The sequence below is a fragment of the Vulpes lagopus genome, chromosome 16 (genome assembly GCF_018345385.1).
Source record: "Vulpes lagopus strain Blue_001 chromosome 16, ASM1834538v1, whole genome shotgun sequence".
Lineage (NCBI taxonomy): Eukaryota > Metazoa > Chordata > Mammalia > Carnivora > Canidae > Vulpes > Vulpes lagopus.
Genome location: NC_054839.1, coordinates 3683130 through 3700666, shown reverse-complemented (window position 1 = coordinate 3700666; position 17537 = coordinate 3683130). Strand labels below are relative to the sequence as shown.

The 17537-nt window shown below is 40.9% G+C and overlaps 1 protein-coding gene across 1 annotated transcript in view; it reads left to right on the top strand.

Moving 5' to 3' along the window:
- MYO16 (myosin XVI) overlaps nt 1–17178 on the top strand; it is a 451497-nt gene extending 434319 nt beyond the window's left edge. Inside the window, exon 34 of the mRNA XM_041730888.1 lies at nt 16648–17178. Within this exon, the coding sequence (XP_041586822.1) occupies nt 16648–16875 (228 nt within the window). The 3' untranslated portion in view covers nt 16876–17178. The remainder of the gene's footprint in view (nt 1–16647) is intronic.
- Nucleotides 17179–17537: the final 359 nt, after the last annotated feature.

Genomic DNA, 17537 nt, shown 5'->3' with positions numbered 1-17537 from the left:
CTTCAAATATTTAAATTCAATCTCATGTTAAAAATGTACCAATAAACTCAGTAATGGAATCACAGGCAGTTACATTACCGGTTAGAGGATATAAAAGTCACATTTTATATGGTGATTAGGTTCTAAAGTTGGCATGTTATGTGAAACTCACCTACAACAAAAAAGACTCTAGAATATCCCTTATTTTGCCTGTAAAAAAACAATATGTTTTATATATGTAAACAGTATGTTTTCAATGTATACCACTTTGTACAATTATATGCATATATTTTTGCACAATGTGTAAAACAACTTAAAGCATTAAGAACATAATATTTTTAATCTAAGGAAGTGAATTGCACAGAATTGAATTTTCAGAGGTTTGTTCATTCATTCATTCATTCAACAAATATTTCCCGAGGACCAAGTAGTGCAAGACACAGATCTAGGCACCTCTGGTCTACAAAACAAATATCCTTCCCTTCATGGGAGTTAAAATCTTGCATTGGGAAGCAACCAATAAGTAATACATACATACGTGTATAATATACTAAAAGGAAATAAAACATATTAAGAAAAGTAATCAGGCTAAGCAAACCTGAGAGTAACAAGAGTGGGTATGGAGGGAGGTTGGGTTGAGTAGTGAGTTTAAGAAAGTAGATCAACAAAAGCTTCATTGAGCAAAGGCAGAGGAAGAAGTCAGAGAACCAGTGATGCTGATGTCAGGAGAGCGCATTCCAGTTGGGGGAACAGCAAAATTCCTCAGACAGGAGCACACCTGAGTTGCAGGGTGGCCAAGGGGGCCATTGTGGCCAGTGGGACATTAACTCCATGTGTTAGTAGATGTTTAAATGAGAGAAGTTGGAATTAGCATTAGCTGTGTTAATTCTAGAAATGGGAGACTTTTACATTATCAACTATAGCAAGAGGCTAACTGTGAAATACCAATTATGCCTGTATGATTTTGTTTTTCTTCAAAACCCTTGGCCAGGTTTGGAAACTCTGGTCTGCTCAGACTATAAGTGAAGGACAATTGTTTGCCTTTTCTGTAAATGGAAAATATAGACAAATATGGCTTTATTCTTGCTCAAGATACAAAGAACGGGAAAAGAGGTGCCAGGGAGCCAGGCTGCATATTCCCTGACTTGTTAGGTGTGATGCTCATGGATGTGGCCTGACATTTTTTAATACAAAATTCTAGCTGAAGAAAAACATAATTTTCTGTTGCACTGAAATTGTAATCATTTAGTTATGGTGAGAAGATTTATTTTATGAAAAATAAAAGAAGAATTTATTTTACAACCTTAGTACACTTGGAAGACAGGATTCTTCTCTAATTTCTCTGATTACATTATTATTTGAAACTGTCACTTTGTATTTCTGACTCTGTCAGAAATAGGTTCCAGAACAGCTGAACTGTGATATTGGGAAGAAATGTCATGAAGTCAATGATATAAAAAGCCTAGATTTTGAAGCCCAAGTGGATTTAAATTAATTTTATATGCTTCCAGGTGATTTTTATTATCTATTTCTGGAGAGAAGTCTTGATTAAAAAAGATTTGCTCCCCTCTCTTGCCTCCTTTGGCAAAATCTTCTCTCTTCTCCTTCTAATCCTTCCTGGTATCTGTTTTCCCTTTCTCTATTTGTTCGAGCATCTGTAGCTGCATGATTTTCCATGACTATGTCTTAAAGACACTGTAATGGGCCTCAGTGTCACAGTGACTGCCACCGTGCCCATCAAGTCCATTTCTTCTTAGACACACAACTGACTAGGTCTTCCCAGCTTCCCTCACCATGCAGAGTAATCCTGTAATTGACATCCACTCAGTGGAATCGGAGCCATAGTGAGAGGAGCCACTTCCAAGTTTGATCTATGCAAACCTTCCTTTGCCTGGTGTGCCATGTCCCTTCCCACTTAAAAGTTGGATATAAGGGGCACCTGGATGGCTCAGTCAGCCATCTGCCTTTGGCTCAGGTCACAATCCCAGGGTCCTGGGATAGAGCCCTGCATAAGGCTCCTTGCTCAGCGGGGTGTCTGCTTCTCCCTCTCCCTCTGCCTGCTGCCCCCCCTGCTTGTGTGTTTGCGCTCTCTCTCTTTCTCTCTGTCAAATAAATAAAATCTTTTAAAGAATAAAATAAAATAAACAAGTAAATAAATAAAAGCTGGATAAAGATGCCAGAAGGTGCAGAGAACACTCATGACAACACAGAAGGCCATCCACTGATCAGAAACACCCATTTGGGTGTCAATAAGAACAATGTACTTCTTTTGTACTGAGCCAGTGGTGTTTGTGTCTTGTCTGTTATCTAAGATCTAACTAATACCACTTCATCATTTATTTAATGTTGTATGTGTAATGCTAAGCATTATTATTTATGGTACTTAGTTATCTAAGTTTAGCTTCCATTTTGTAGTAAAAAATTTTTAAGATATCAAAAATTGTATCTTTTAATGACAGGATCATTAGAATGTTGCTTATTAGACATTTGAATACCAAATAATGATCAGTGGTACTCCCACCAAACCATTTATAAAAATCCAAAGCTTAGAACTCTTAACAAATGGTCTCTCAGAAATTCCTCAAAACCAACAGACTTAATTTTTCTCAGGGACAAAGTTGATCCCCTCTAACAAACTGAAAATCCTGAGAAAATTTCATACTTTTAGGACCTTTTTGATGCATTTAATGATTGTGAAGGAGTGCTTGTTTCCTTCCAGTTTTCCAAGTGGATGTCCCTAACTGGTAACTAAATTTTGGAGGGAAAAAATCAAGGTTGATGACAGTGAATATGTTGTCCCCAGCACAGTAAATTCCATGGCCAATGGAGTTGTTAAACTATGTCCCTCTCCTAATTATAGCTGATTGTTTAAAAAATATACTCGGATTACATTATTTTATTAACATCTACTTTCCTAAAGTATTTTTTCTCACTCTAATTATATTTAATGCCACAATACACACATTATGGTTGTTTCCAGGAAAAAGTATTATGAGATATTAATAAATTAACAGATAAACTGTGCCTTACATAGCAATGCAAATCCTGGCTAATTGAACAAGTGGGGGAAAGGATCCTTCTACATGGCTCATCCATCCTCCAAAGGCTGCTTACTACCATGGTTTGACTCTTGCTTCCCTCACTTCACACCCATGACTTACCTTCTTTCTGAGTATGCATAATACTATTGCTCCTTCAAAGCCAACTCTCATGCCCGGTACCACATCACGTGGTGCTTTTCTCTCTCATGGTTGTGCTTTTGTTTTTGTTTTGTTTTTGTTTTTGTTTTGTCATTGTGAGTGTGAAAGTGAAAAAAATATGAATACAATCCCACTCAACCCAAATGTCCTTCCTTCCTTTTTGTATCCTCTGCATCCTTTTACTCCAAAACCACAGCCCAATATGAATTTCTTGGCCAATATATCACCTTGAAATTAGTTTTGTCTCTGTCTCTGCTGTATTCCAACAACAATAATTATGCATACTATGCTTTAGTCAGTTAATGCTGTGTTCCCTCATGACATGTTTGTGGTTGTGTGATGTTTAAGCATCTTTCTTCACCTAACTCTTGATGCTTTTATGTCTTGTTGCTCAATTTGCATGGAAGCCTTTTGAGGGAGTAGGTCACACGGTGTGGTTCTGAGTCCTGTAGAAGGCATCACACTACCTTCTGCTTCACTGAAAGAACACGTATTCACGATCTGCACCCAAGGAAGACTTCCGGAAGGTCCAGTGATTTATTAGCACTCTGAAGGTCAGCTGAACTCAGCAAACTTGAATTTGTGTTCTGACTGTACCACTTACTAGCCAAATGAGTTTGGGCTTTAAAGATGAATTTCAGCACCTTTGAAATGAGACTAAGACAGAGCCTGCTTATTTCACATATTATGAGGAACTACTAGGATAGTAACATGCCAAAAGCTTTAAGAATATAAGATGCCTGGGTGGCTCAGTGGTTGAGTGTCTGCCTTGAGATTAGGTCATGATCCTGGGGTTCTAGGATGGAGACCAGCATTGGGCTCCCCACAGGGAGTCTGCTTCTCCCTTGCCTATGCCTCTGTCTCTCATGAATAAATAAATATTTTTTTAAAAAAGAGAATATAAGACAATATCATGAAGATGGTGTTAAAATAGGCCCTCAGAAACCTCAGAGGATTCTATATTTGGGCATACAAACTGGGGCTGCTATAGAGAGAAATAAAATTCTAGGTGTGGTTACATCTGATTGGACTGACAAAGTCTGTGTGAGAACGGATGGTAACAAAGCAGGAATAATCAATGTGGCTGAAAAATACAGGACTTTCTGTAACCTGCTAAAGTGTGTAGACTTGATTATTCAGACCAAGGCAAATTGGTAGCATTGAAGATTTTTGAACACACAAATTATATGAATATATCTTTTCTTTGGAGTGATAAAATCTAGTAGATTAATTGTCCTCAAAAGTACCTCCTGGTGTTTGCAGTAAGTCTCCTATAAAATCCCAAGAAAAATGTTTTAAAAGAAATTGTAATGCTATTACTTTCTGTATTTCCAATATAAGAGATTTATGTTTTTCTATATATTCCATGGATTTGAACCCCATTACTATAATATCTCATTACTATAAACATACCCTAAATATATGTTATCAATTTTTGTTACAGTCTAGTTGCTTACACTGATACTGCCATGTTGTCTTAAATGAATTGAGGTAAAAGAACAGAGCTCATACAAAATCCATATCCCGAAGTGTCACAAATTAATTACATTGAGTGATGTATAGTACAAGCATAAATTTCTATTTTATAACTTTCCATTAATAGGAAGAAATATACATTCACTCATCAGAGTCCATTTTTATTCATAGCTATTACCTAAAAGCAAATCCAAATACATGTCCACTTAAATGATATTAAATGTGTTGTAATATAATATTACTTATGAAAGTTAAGAACAATACTAAATTTTTTAAGAAATCAAAATGTACAGATAAGGTACAACCCTAAAAAAGCTAAACCTTCCCTGCCCTCTTCATTGTCTCTGTATAGATATAGCTACTCTTGTTTACAATAGAATTTGTAAAGTGCCTTTAAAGAGATATTTTTCCTTTTATTTAACCTTTTGTCAATATAGGAAACAGAACAGCAACAAGAGAAACAAAATAGTAAGAATGAACTTAATTGAGTCACTACATAAATAACTATTTCCAAATTAGAAAGAATCAACTTTTATTGCATAAGCCAGAAATGCTGTTAGCACATTCAGATCATTTTCTTAAAATTTTTTAGAAGTATAAAGATATATAACGCTTTAATCAAATATTTTTTTTCTTTTGAATCACATATTACTTTATGCCACATCTTTACGACCTATTTAGGTAGACTTTGGCTTTACCAACTGTGCTTTTTGAATTTTACTTTTTAATGTTTTTTTCCTCCAATGTCTTGTTAGCATCAAGTAGAAATGGGATTTGCATTTGAAACACTAATGTTCACTCTTCAGTCAGCCAAGATGCTTCTTTCTTTTAATTTCCAAATGTCAGTAAATACGTCTTTTCACCTTTGGGTGAATAGTCAATAGAAAAATCAACTCTGTGGCAAATGAACAGCAACATGATTTTACATATGAATTATTTAACAAAGTCTATTTTTATCCTGAAAGGGAAATACTTAAGGTAAAAATCAGCAGCAAATTATTAATTTACATTTATTAATATTATTCACAGAAACGCATATCCACAGGATGTAAAGAAATTTATATCTCATTTTTTAATTAGTTCATCTCATAGAACTCTATTAATGACACCATAGAAAACTACTGAAAATTAATAAAAAGATAGCTAAGTAATAAACATCATGAAGCGCCTTACATCGCATTTTGTTTCCCTCTGGATTGTGAGAGATTCAGTGGATTTTGACCCTGGAAAGTGAGCAAACTAATGATAAGTGTCCCACTGAGATGAAGAACTTTCATGAACTTTACAACCCTTTATCAAATTCTGTCTTCAAGTCTGCCTGATACCTCTAGACATTAGAAGGCACAAAATACTTTACAATTCTGGGTGGGGAAAAAAAAAAAAAAAAACAATTCTGGGTGGGGAAATGGAAACTAGAGTCATGTCTCAAACATGAATAAATATCTAAATACCAAAACAGCAAGATCTCTCAAATACAGAATAACCCCCCCCTTTAAAGATTTTATTATTTATTTATTTATTTATTTATTTATTTTTTGAGAGAGAGATAGCACAGAGGGAGAGGGAGAAGCAGCCCCCCCTCACCCCCTTAGAGCAGGGAGTCCGACGCGGTACTTGATCCCAGGACCCGGCATTATGACCTGAGCTGAAGGCAGACACTTCACTGAGTGAGCCCCCTGGGTGCCCCTAAAACCCATTTTTAAAAAATCCCCAAAGTGATTTGCTGAAGTATTAATAGCCAGTGTTATAAGTGGCACTATTTTCTCAGAATTACTGTATCGATGAAGTAGTCGAAAGGAGAGAATTTTAACTGCGGATGAGTATTCCAGCCCAGAGGGAAATGCCTGGACCATGGTCATTCAAGTATCTGCTCACATCTGCTGGGAGCTTGAAACAGGGCATTCAGAGGCACCTGCTTATTGAGTGTGGATAGCATTGCTTCCCCTTCCATCATCTTTCTTTGAGAGCAGAAAGGAGAATTTGAGGCCATAGATTTGGGGTGGTCTAGCCAGACAGGGGGTTGTAGCTTACACACACCCCCTGCCCCCATCCCATGCAGCTCACGTGCAGGTGACTCCCATGATGCTGCCTGGGCTCCGGGAGCTGAGCAGTGGCTCCATCTGTCAGTGCCTTTGAGGGGCCGATTGTTCCAGCTCCCAGTCAAACTGTGACTTTTTGCTATCTCAAACCAAATCACCAGTGGCTCCTAAGCTTTGAAGCTTTCGTATTTCTTTCAAATGTCAAATTTAAAAATAAAAATCACAATATTTTCCATCTAATAATATAATTAGATTTCCACTGATTTTTGCTTACAAAGGCATTTAAGCTGACAGATGGTCTGCATCCTTTCCTAGAAGCTTGAGGTTTGTACCTGTTATACAATAGTATCGTTTCCCCCCCATGACACCCAAAAGTAATAATTCTGGGCATGGGATGCCTTAGTCTGTTTGGGCTGCTATAATAAAGTTATGTGGACTGGGTGGCTTGTCAACAAGAGAAATGTATTTCTCATGGTTCTAGAAGCTAGAAGTCCAAGATCCAGGTGTCAGTGTGGTCAGGATAGGGGTTTTTTCAGGTTGTAGGCTTCTCTCTGGGTCCTCACAAGCAGAAGGGGTGAGAGAGCTCTAATCCCATTCTTGGAGACTCCACCCTCATGACCTCATCACTTTCCAAAGGCCCCAACCACAAATACCACCACACTGCGGGGTAGGATTCCAACATGTGAATTTTGGGGGTACACAAACATTCAGACCACTGCATAGGATAAGCTTGTTGGATCATCTGAGGTGTTGCAGTCTTTGGCCACCCCAAAGACTGGGGTGACTATCCCACTGTCTTTCAATGGCTCCACCCACGAGCCATTCAAAGCCATCTAGGCATGTCTGAATTCAGAGTAACTAATGGGTCTGGGACCACCCACACCTGATGTGATTTCAGGGCAACAGAGCATTTTTAATAAGTTCCCAGGGTGTTATGGTGTTTGAAGGAGCCGTATCTGAATCCGTGACATGTGAACTACCTCTCAAGTGCAAGAATTTGCTCAGGATTAGTCTGGCATTACTTGAAGACAGTCTCTTATTTCCTTTTCCTGTCTTTGACAGGAATGAGATGCCCAATGCCTCCAAGTTGATGCAAAAAAAATGAAAACATAAATCTAATATACTGTGTAAGAAGAGATTTCAATACAGAGCAAGCAAAACCAATGAAAAGAGTCTCCTTTAAAATAGTCAGGAGACCATCTGGGAGGACAAATTTATGCACATCCTCCTGAGAGGAAAAGTGCACTTTCTGCCCCTGTAAGACCTCTGCCTGGACTTGAGTCCTTCCTCGCCAGGACACCTGAGTCCTTGGCCTTCTTCACTTGGAAAGGAACCAACTTTCAAACGTTTTGATCCCTGATCTACATGTTAACCTTATCAACCCCAGTTCAGCTAGCCTCAATCCTGCCCTGTCTTCCTCTGAATGCGAGTCAGGTTTCTACCTGAATCCATCTCCCAAGTGGCAATTTGGATTGCCCAAATCAATGTCTCTTTGCTTAAATTTTCAGCCAATTCTTTCTAGGTTGATGATTGTGATCAACTTTCTCCCTTCTCTCAAGCATCATCCCCACCCCCCCCACACACACATTAGGGTTCCACAATAGGAACTCTATTTAAGCTCTCCACATACACTGGGTGCGTTGTGCTGAGTAGAGATTAATTTACTCACTTTGGACTTGAAAGGACACCCCTGGTCTGAGCAAGCAACACATTCTACTTCCAAGGATTTCTACCCACTTAGATCAACATTTTCCCACTTACACATCTTATGTGACCCTTTTTATTTTTTTTTATTTTTTTTATTATTTTTTTTATGTGACCCTTTTTAAATGGAAACAAAATTCCTCTTAACCTTTAACATTTAAGTTAATTTATTATAATGGTAATTAAATGTAGACACACATTGTTGCATAAGGTCTCTTGTATCCTTTTGCCTCTCCTTACAGCTATAAAACCAAAGCAAATTTAGAAATGCAGTGTGACAAAAGCCAGAAGAGCAAAAAATTAAAGTTTATAACATTTGTGCTAGGTATGATTTTGTTTAGCTGGAAGGAAATTACTGATGACAAAGTGAATTTGGTCCTGACTCAGATTCCATGAACTTGGTCCATTTCTACCATCCTTGGCTGTTGATGAACCTAAGACCCTACCACTTCTCTCAGCTTGAACTGCTAGGCAACTGTTCATCTCACCCATGCTGTCATATCCCTTAGCTCTTTCTCAGGGGAGAGGCCTGATTTGCATATTAAACCCATTTACTCTTTTCTCATTGGTCTGCAATGATATCAGTAATATTATGTGTGTCATCTTGCTTGTAAATTACATACGAAGTGATAGAATAAAGCCTTGCTGAGCACTAACTTGAAAAGTAGGTATTCAGAGGATCCAAAGCATGCTTGTAGTACTTTTGATAAAATATCATGAGAAGAAAAATGCAAAAAACATTAGATTCTCCAAAGAACTTGAGGACCCCTGAAAATACATATACAAATCCCTATTTCAGAAACATTACATTTAACAGTTGTTTAAATTATTCGCTAAAATCTGTTTTATATTATTCCTGAAATTCAAAGATTCTCTGGACCTTTCATTTCTTCCTGTGTAACTTTCTTTAGTATACACACTATATAGTATACACACATATATAAATATGTATAAATGTATATAATAGGTATGTTATAAATCCAGTGTGTTGCCCAGTATTTTGAGAGCTTCTTGTTGATAAGGAAGAGACTATGTTATATTTCTGTAGGGCCCTAAATTGTGAGCAGTGCTTTCATTTTATGTTATCTGTTTGACTCATCATAAGTCAGCAGTGTTTAGGGATTTTCTCAAATCCAAGAGTTCACAATGACAGAAGCATAGTACCCCACATTTGCAGGGCACCAGCTAGTGTTTTAAGGCCATCTTTTAAGAGCCCACATATGTAACTCAGGTAACTCCTCATCTGTTTTGTTGAGCTAGATTGTAACTGTGATCCCACTTTACAGATGAGGAAGCTGGTGGGCTTGGTCACCAGACTGCCATTAAGTGACAGATATAGGATTCCAGCCCAGAATTCCACTTCTAAGGTCTGGGCTGTCAGCCATGCTGCCTCCGCTCAAATGAGGACAAAAGTGTTCATAGACTGGTGACTTTCTGTGAAAGAATTCAGTCCAGTGTCACTGCTGGCGCTTGTCTACATCAAAGCCTATGAAAACACCTCTTCTCACTTATTCTTTCCCCCTTTCCAAGTGGTGGCAACTTTATTTTTTGTTGTTGTTGTTTTGCAAACTCATTTTTAATCATTCAGACCAAATGATATCTTCTCTGTGAAGTTTCTCCAGACCTTCCTCCATAAGCGATATGTCCCAGGAAAATGGGGAAAATGTTTTAAAAATCTCTTTCTTTTTGAGCTACTCCATCTCTATGCCATGTGCAACAAAGTTAAGATGGCTGTGTGTTTTGCATCCTTCAAAGTTCCTCTAAAGGCAGGGTATTTGTGATATTTGTGGAGCACAGGGATGGGACAGTGTGGACACCCAAGGGTTCATGGATATGGGACCATCTTTATGTTCCCAGTCATAACACTTGCTTTTTGGTTCTGAAAGATAATGATTTTGTGTCCAACAACTATAATATAAAACATGCCCCAAAAGAAAATAAATAAGTGAGTAGCTGTCTGAAGTGACGTGGGGTGAAGATAAATCGTTGAAGCAGTGGTAAACGAGCTTCAAGTTAGAAGACACCAATATGGCACCCTCTAGTCAACAAAGAAATCAGGATAAATGAGACGGGGTAGGGGGTGAAGTCAGCAGACTCTAGGCACTCATTTCCAGCTGCATCCCTGATCCCCAGTGTCAGTTCCTCTCTTTCTGAAAAGAAATGGTTCCCTTTCACCACTACAACTAAATTTTTAAAAATTGTTTTTTCATCACAAGTACCCTCCTTAGCCTCTACCTCCTATATCATCCCTCTGGTAACTGACAGTGTGTTGTTCTCTGTAGTTATAAGTTTCCAAAACCAAAATTTTTGTTTAAAAAGCATTATTGCCGTTTTAGGAATAATGTATCATGAAACAGGAAATAATGGTAGAGGAAGCTGTGAGAGTTTTTGTTATTACCAATAGGACTTGAAATTTAAAGAATGGCGAAACACTGATTCACACGTTTTTTACAGCACTGAGTAACACTGTGAATACTTTGTAGTGTTTATGTATTACTTGACCGTCATCTAAATAATATCCATACTTGCATCCATTTGCTATTCTAAAATATTAAAGCTCTTTTAGTATCTGTGATAAGTGTTATTTTTGTGCCTCATAGTCTAATAAATTCAATAAATCTAAATAATGCAGATTAAGCATCATTAGTCGGGGCACTTTATCATCTCACAGATCATAGTTTTTAAAAGCCCTCTGAACTTCATTCATTATGTTGCAAGTAGTGAGCTACCATGTATCCTTACACAGAATTTTAACTTTCATTTAAGGAATAACCTGTGAGAATTCTTTGTTTTTCTTTTTTAAAGGAAGATCAATAATGCTAGTATGTTACCATCTTATATATACCATTCTGGCAACTATCTTTGTTCCTATTAGATTTTACTCAATGCCTATTAATCTCCATAATAGACAATAAAGTTCCATGGGATCTCTCAGTGAAGGGGTTTATTCTGAGCATTAGTTGATTATTGCAAACATCAGTCAAATTTTTGCTTATCAAGGAAGCATAGAAAGTTCCTGGTTGTTGATGCAAAAATGGTGTTCTTCTTTACTTACTACATTATTCAAGACATCAATATCCTCATTATGAAAATGCTTTCTAATGGTTTGGGTATATAAGTTTCACCTTTCATAATATACTTGGGAATTAAGATATTTTTAGTAAACACTGAGAAGCTTGGAAAGGGTAGAGAGTCCCCCTTTTTACCCACACAGCAAAGCAATAGCTCAGGGAATTTGGGACATTTTGTGTCAAAATCTCTCCCCACCAGCCTCCGTCAGATGAGCAGCCATAGGAAGTCACTTGTCAGCAGACTGATGCTGCCACGTGCAGTGGCCCCAACTGAAAATGTGGTCCTGTTATGAAGGCCTCCATTTTTATATCATTTTTGTACCTTTCTTGCTTTCTTTTATATTAATTGAGTATTTATGATTTCACATTTTCTTTATATAACTTTCAATTACACATTCTCTCCCTGTGTTTTCTGTAGTTGTACTAGAGAAGAAAGCATGCATTTTTTGATTTACTGAATCTTAGGGAATTTTGTTACTTTGGTCATTTTACCAATACTTTTAGAACCTTGGAACATCTAAACTCCACGTAACCACTCCTGGCTTTTGCAGATTGTCACTAGCATGCCTTCTTCTTCTACAGCTAATGTATGGTCTGTAAGACATCCCAAGCATATAACTTTGGTTGACCCATGGATTTAATTCTGGTGTCCTTAATTCTCTCTTAAATTTCCATTTTTCTATCTGGGATCATTTTCCTTCACCCTCACAAGTACCTTCACCTGAAAAAAAGTGGGAGACTTCTGATGGAAAATTTCCTCCTTTTGTTGTCTAAAAATATCTTTAGGGCAGCCCGGGTGGCTCAGCGGTTTAGCACCTGCCTTTAGCCCAGGGCCTGATCCTGGAGACCCGGAATCGAGCCCCACATTGGGCTCCCTGGATGGAGCCTGCTTCTCCCTCTGCCTGTGTCTCTGCCTCTTTCTCTCTCTGTCTCTCATGAATAAATAAATAAAATATTTATAAATAAATAAATAAATAAATAAATAAATAAATAAATAAATAAATAAAATATCTTTATTTCACTTTTTGGGGAATACTTTTACTGAGAATAGTTTTAGGTTGAATTGCTTCCAGTACTTGAATCTGCTATTCGCTGTGTCCTGGCTTCTGCTTAGAAGTCCACTTTCAAAAGATGAATGGATAAAGAAGATGTGGTCTATGTATGCGGTGGAATATTCCTCAGCCATTAGAAACAACAAATACCCACCATTTGCTTCGACGTGGATGGAACTGGAGGGTATTATGCTGAGTAAAGTAAGTCAATTGGAGAAGGACAAACATTATATGGTCTCATTCATTTGGGGAATATAAAAAATAGTGAAAGGGAATAAAGGGGAAAGGAGAGAAAATGAGTGGGAAATATCAATGAGGGTGACAGAGCATGAAAGACTCCTAACTCTGGGAAATGAACAAAGGGTAGTGGAAGGGAGGTGGGTGGGGGGATGGGGTGAGTGGGTGATGGGCACTGAGGGGGGCACTTGCCGGGATGAGCACTGGGTGATATGCTATATGTTGGCAAATTGAACTCCAATAAAAAAAATTTTTTTAATAAATAAATAAATAAACCAAAAGCAGAGGGTTCAGAGAGCTTCCAGGTTGGAAGACACAGGGAGATTTGGGGAGAGTGGTGCTTTCAGAAAGGATGTGGAAGTTCCTTGTCCTTTCTCCATCCCTGTGCATTTCTTCCATCTGGTTGTTCCTGAGTTACATCCTTTAATAATAAACCAGTGATCTAGTAAAAAAAAAAAAAAAAAAAAAAAGTCAACTTTCCCTCTCATTGTTGTTCCACTAAATGGAATGTGTCTTTTCTGTTTGGATTTTAAAGTTTTTTCCTCTGTCTTTGTTTTACTATGATCCGCCCTATATCTTCTTGCTGTTGGCAGTGGCGTGTGTGTGTGTGTGTGTGTGTGTGTGTGTGTGTGTGTGTCTTTTGTGCTGTTTGCTGAGCTTCTTAACTGTGTGTATACTGATGCCCTTTGCGGGCTCTGGAGACTTATCTCCTTGAGTATTGCCTTGTCACATTCTTTGTCTATCTTTTCTTTCTGGAATTCCTTTCATGTGTGTCTGTTGGGCTATCTCTTCTGTTTGTCCATCATTTCCTCTCTCCCAAGCATTTCATCATAGGTATTTTAAAGTCTTTATCAACTCACCCTAAATCTGGATCATCTGCAAATCTGTTCTGTCCTTCGATTTTTGGAATTTCGAATTTTGGAATTTCCTGGTCTCTCCACGTGTAATTTCTGATCACACAGTCAGCGTTGTGGGTAAACAAACTGTAGATGCTGCAGACAATGTACTCTATCTGAGACATTCTACCAATCCCGTTAGGGGTCAGAGGCAAGAGAGGACGTCCTCAGTCCAGTCAGGGACTGAGCTGTGGTGCAGAACCAGCCTGCCTCTGCTCTGCCTCTGATTCCCAGGCAGCACCTGCTGTGCTTTGGCCCAAAGAACTTGTCAGGTCTCTTTGTTCCTCAGCTCTGGGAGAGCAGAGACCAGATGCACAGATGCGCTCCAGCTGTGCATTTCAGAGTCCCCGGGCTGCTCTCCAATGTGTGTCCCACTCCAGGCAAAATCTGCAAGTCTTGAAGATGAGACTAGTCAGGTGCTTGAGGGTTTTACCTCCCCCCCTTTGCTCCCCCCAACCCCAGATTCTTGCTTCTGTAGCACCTCGGACATTGTAGCAGATTTCACTCTGCTTTTTATAAGCTTTTGGCCTAAGGCAGCACTCCTGCATACATCTGAACAACTTAACAAATGTCTCTTGGGGAAAATGCTCATCATTTGAGGGTCCTCCAATTCCTGATTTGTGTCTCTAATCTCCTACAACTGCAAGATATTGTATGGTCTCTCTTTCTTCTAGAAAGGGCTCTCTAGACCCACAGAAGAACTCAGGATTGGCAAAGTCCCAGGAAGGGGTGGGGGGGGTGGGGGGGTGGGGGGAGCAGCTGGTAATTATCTGTTGAGAAAGATTCTCCCTGTCCATAATTTTAGTTTCGCTGGTTCTCCATTTGCCAGAGCTATCCGATGATTACGATTTTGGTAATTTATCTCTTTCTTTGTTCATCTTTACAATGGGAACAATAACCTGCCATGACCTGCAAAATCCTATGCAGATGTGAAGGTTTCTTGTTTTGTTTCTAATTAGATCAATGTGAAGTTATGTTACTTAACACAAATGATACCTCAAGGAAGTTGGGAGGAAAAATCAGCTGAGATGGTAGAAATATTCTTCCATCAACTACATACTTTCTCATAAGAACGAATCCCATGGCAGTATCTTTTGCAGATCACTACTATGAGCTGACCATGTGCCAAGGAACATATATACAGGTGCTCAGTATCCATACAGTGACTGAGATTGCAGCTAAATGTAATCGCCAAGCGTACACAAGTGGAGAGTAGAGGAGCTAACATACAGAAGTGAAGGAAGCGTATAGATTCCACTGGATCCGAAGTCAGGAAAGGAGAAAGAGAGCATGGCCTTTAGCCTAGATAGGGTCCTGGAAAAACAGTTGTTCAATCAGTGATAAACAGGGCAGAGTAAGACTTCAGAAGACGCTCTGGAGCTGACCGGATGTGACTTTGGGCAAATTACCTCACCTCTTTGTGTCGCAATATCCTCATCTATGAAAGGCTGGGTGCTGTACAGGAGCAATCCTCTCAGGAGGATTGCTGAGTTAATGCTTCTAAGGTGCTTAGAAAAGTACTTGATACATATTTAGCACTCTAAAGTGTTTATTAAAAAATATTTTTACACTCTCCCTTTCTTGGCTCACTTCCCTGAGCATAGAGTCAGTCTGGCTTCCTCAGGAGCGTCCCAGCAGGAGGATCTCATTTCCAGGTCCTTCAGGTGCAGTCCTGGACACTGGAGAAAAAGACCCTTTCCAGAGGGCATGCTGCTTCAGCATGGAATCCTGGAGGTCCCTTCAGGGTCAGGACAGTCACAGTCGTATCTTTCACACACGATTTTTCTCTGGTTTTCTGCACAATTTGGGGGACCTCCTTTTGCTAGTAACCGGCTCTAGAAATCTCGTTATGCGCTGCAGATTTGGGTTTGACTGCCCAGCTTCTGTGGTTTATCACCTTGTCTTGACATTCTGCCCATCTCCTTGATTCTAGCTTTAAATTCTTCTTCCATGACAGGTAGTAGGCTCGGGAGTCCAGGTGTAGGTGTTGGTTCTAGAATAGAGCACCGATTGCCCTTGCTGCCGAGTGATTGCTTTCACAGAGGAGCCAACCGCTAGGTCCTGCTTTCATTTACTCTTTGGTTTTGATGGAGAGGCTGAGAAGGGCACCAGCACAAAATAAGTTACTTTGGCAGTGGGTTGAGATATCCTGTGTCTCCAGAATTCTCCCCAGTATTCCCATAGTGATGTCTAGCACACTCACTTTAGAATGGCCAGAAAAATGGTAGGCTCAGAAGCGAAAGGAAGAAGCCCATACAACTGCAGTCATGATGCTCTCCTGCAATGGCTCCTAAAGATCTGTCTCTGTGGACACAGGGCTCACAGCTGCTAGTTGAGATCACTGCTTTGATTTGTGGTCACAAACTAGAGCACTCTGATGCCATAGTGAGGTTGCAGTGTTCTCAAGTGCAGATAACCCTGCCTGTCCTGAGCTCCTCTGATATGGCAGTGGGCTGTCCTTGGCCACACCCACCCCCTTGGAAACCATTTCTGTATTCGTGTGATTCTCTGTAGACGCTGACGGTGAATGGGCCTTCTTGAGTTGCCCCATCTCTGGGTTAAGCCATTGTAGCCAGCAGTAGGGTCATGCTCGCTTCAAGGCCGTTGAGCGGTACTGCACAGATGGGAGGACCCTGGAATCCTGGTGAACGTTTAGAAACCCAAAAACTTCTATTACAAGTAGCCTCGCAGCTGTGATGAATGAGGAAAAAGCATGAGATGTCCTAAGAATGTATATGCTAATAGAGGGCAAAGGGCAAACAGAGGAGACTGCCTCTGGAATCACCTGGAGGGTTATGTCCTTAGCCAGTGTCCCGTCCGTCCTACAGGTTTTGTTGTTTGCCATCATGGGGGGTGGGGGGTGGGGAGGGCTTCCCGTGCAGCAGTGCCCTGGGGAGTGCTCTGCCCCGCCGGCCGGCCGAGGCAGCCCGCGTGGCTCACCTCCCCTATGCTCACAGCAGCCGCTGCTCCCTGTCCCCCCTTACCTCCCGCAGGTAATCCACCAGCTGAGGCTCTCCGAGAATGAAAGCGTGGCCCTGCAGGAACTCCTGGACTGGAGGCGGAAGCTGTGCGAGGGGAGAGAAGACTGGCAGCATCTCCTGCACCCCTCGGAGCCCAGGGCGCCTCCCCCGCCGCCCTGCAAGAAGCCGAGCCTGGTGAAGAAGCCCGAGGGGGCCTCGTGCGGCCGGCTGCCCTCGGAGCTGTGGGACTCCAGCCTGTGAGGGCCGCGCTGCAGGCGCCCAGAGCAGAGCCGCGCGGGGCTCCAGGGCCGGCGGGGCTGCGCCACCCGGACCGGTGCTTCGTGCGCGCAGTCAGCCCGGCGGAGGCCCGCAGTCCGCGTGCGTGCACCTGCGCGTGTGCTTTCTCGCCGGCTGGGTGGCTGCACTCTGGGTCTTAGGCTCCGCGGGCCTCGGGCGCTTGCTACCCCCACGGAGCAAGAGAGGGGCCTGGAGAACCCGGGGCAGCGCCGGGGGGAGGAGGCGGAGAGGAGGGGCGCGCACGCCGGGCCGGGCCGGAGCCGGGGCCGGGCCCTGTTGAGCCGACAGCGCGCCTCTGTTCGCCGCCGCCCTCCGGGAACACACTCTACAGGACCTACGTTTGATTTCTTTGCGGTTGTGTTTTATTGGAATTACAAACCTGATCATTATTTACATGTTTAGGACCCTGTTTTATAACCTGATACAATTGGTGGTGCTCCCTTCAACGCACACATTTTTTTAAAAATTCATTTCTAGAATTTTCTTTCCTCCACACGCCTTTTTTCTTTTTTTCTTTTTTTTTTAAGCCTGAAGGACCTGAAATCCTCGAGACTATGTCACTGCTTTAGCTTGGCCAGAGTGGAGCCCGCGCGCGCCCAAACCGAGCCCGGGTTCTCGGCTCTCCT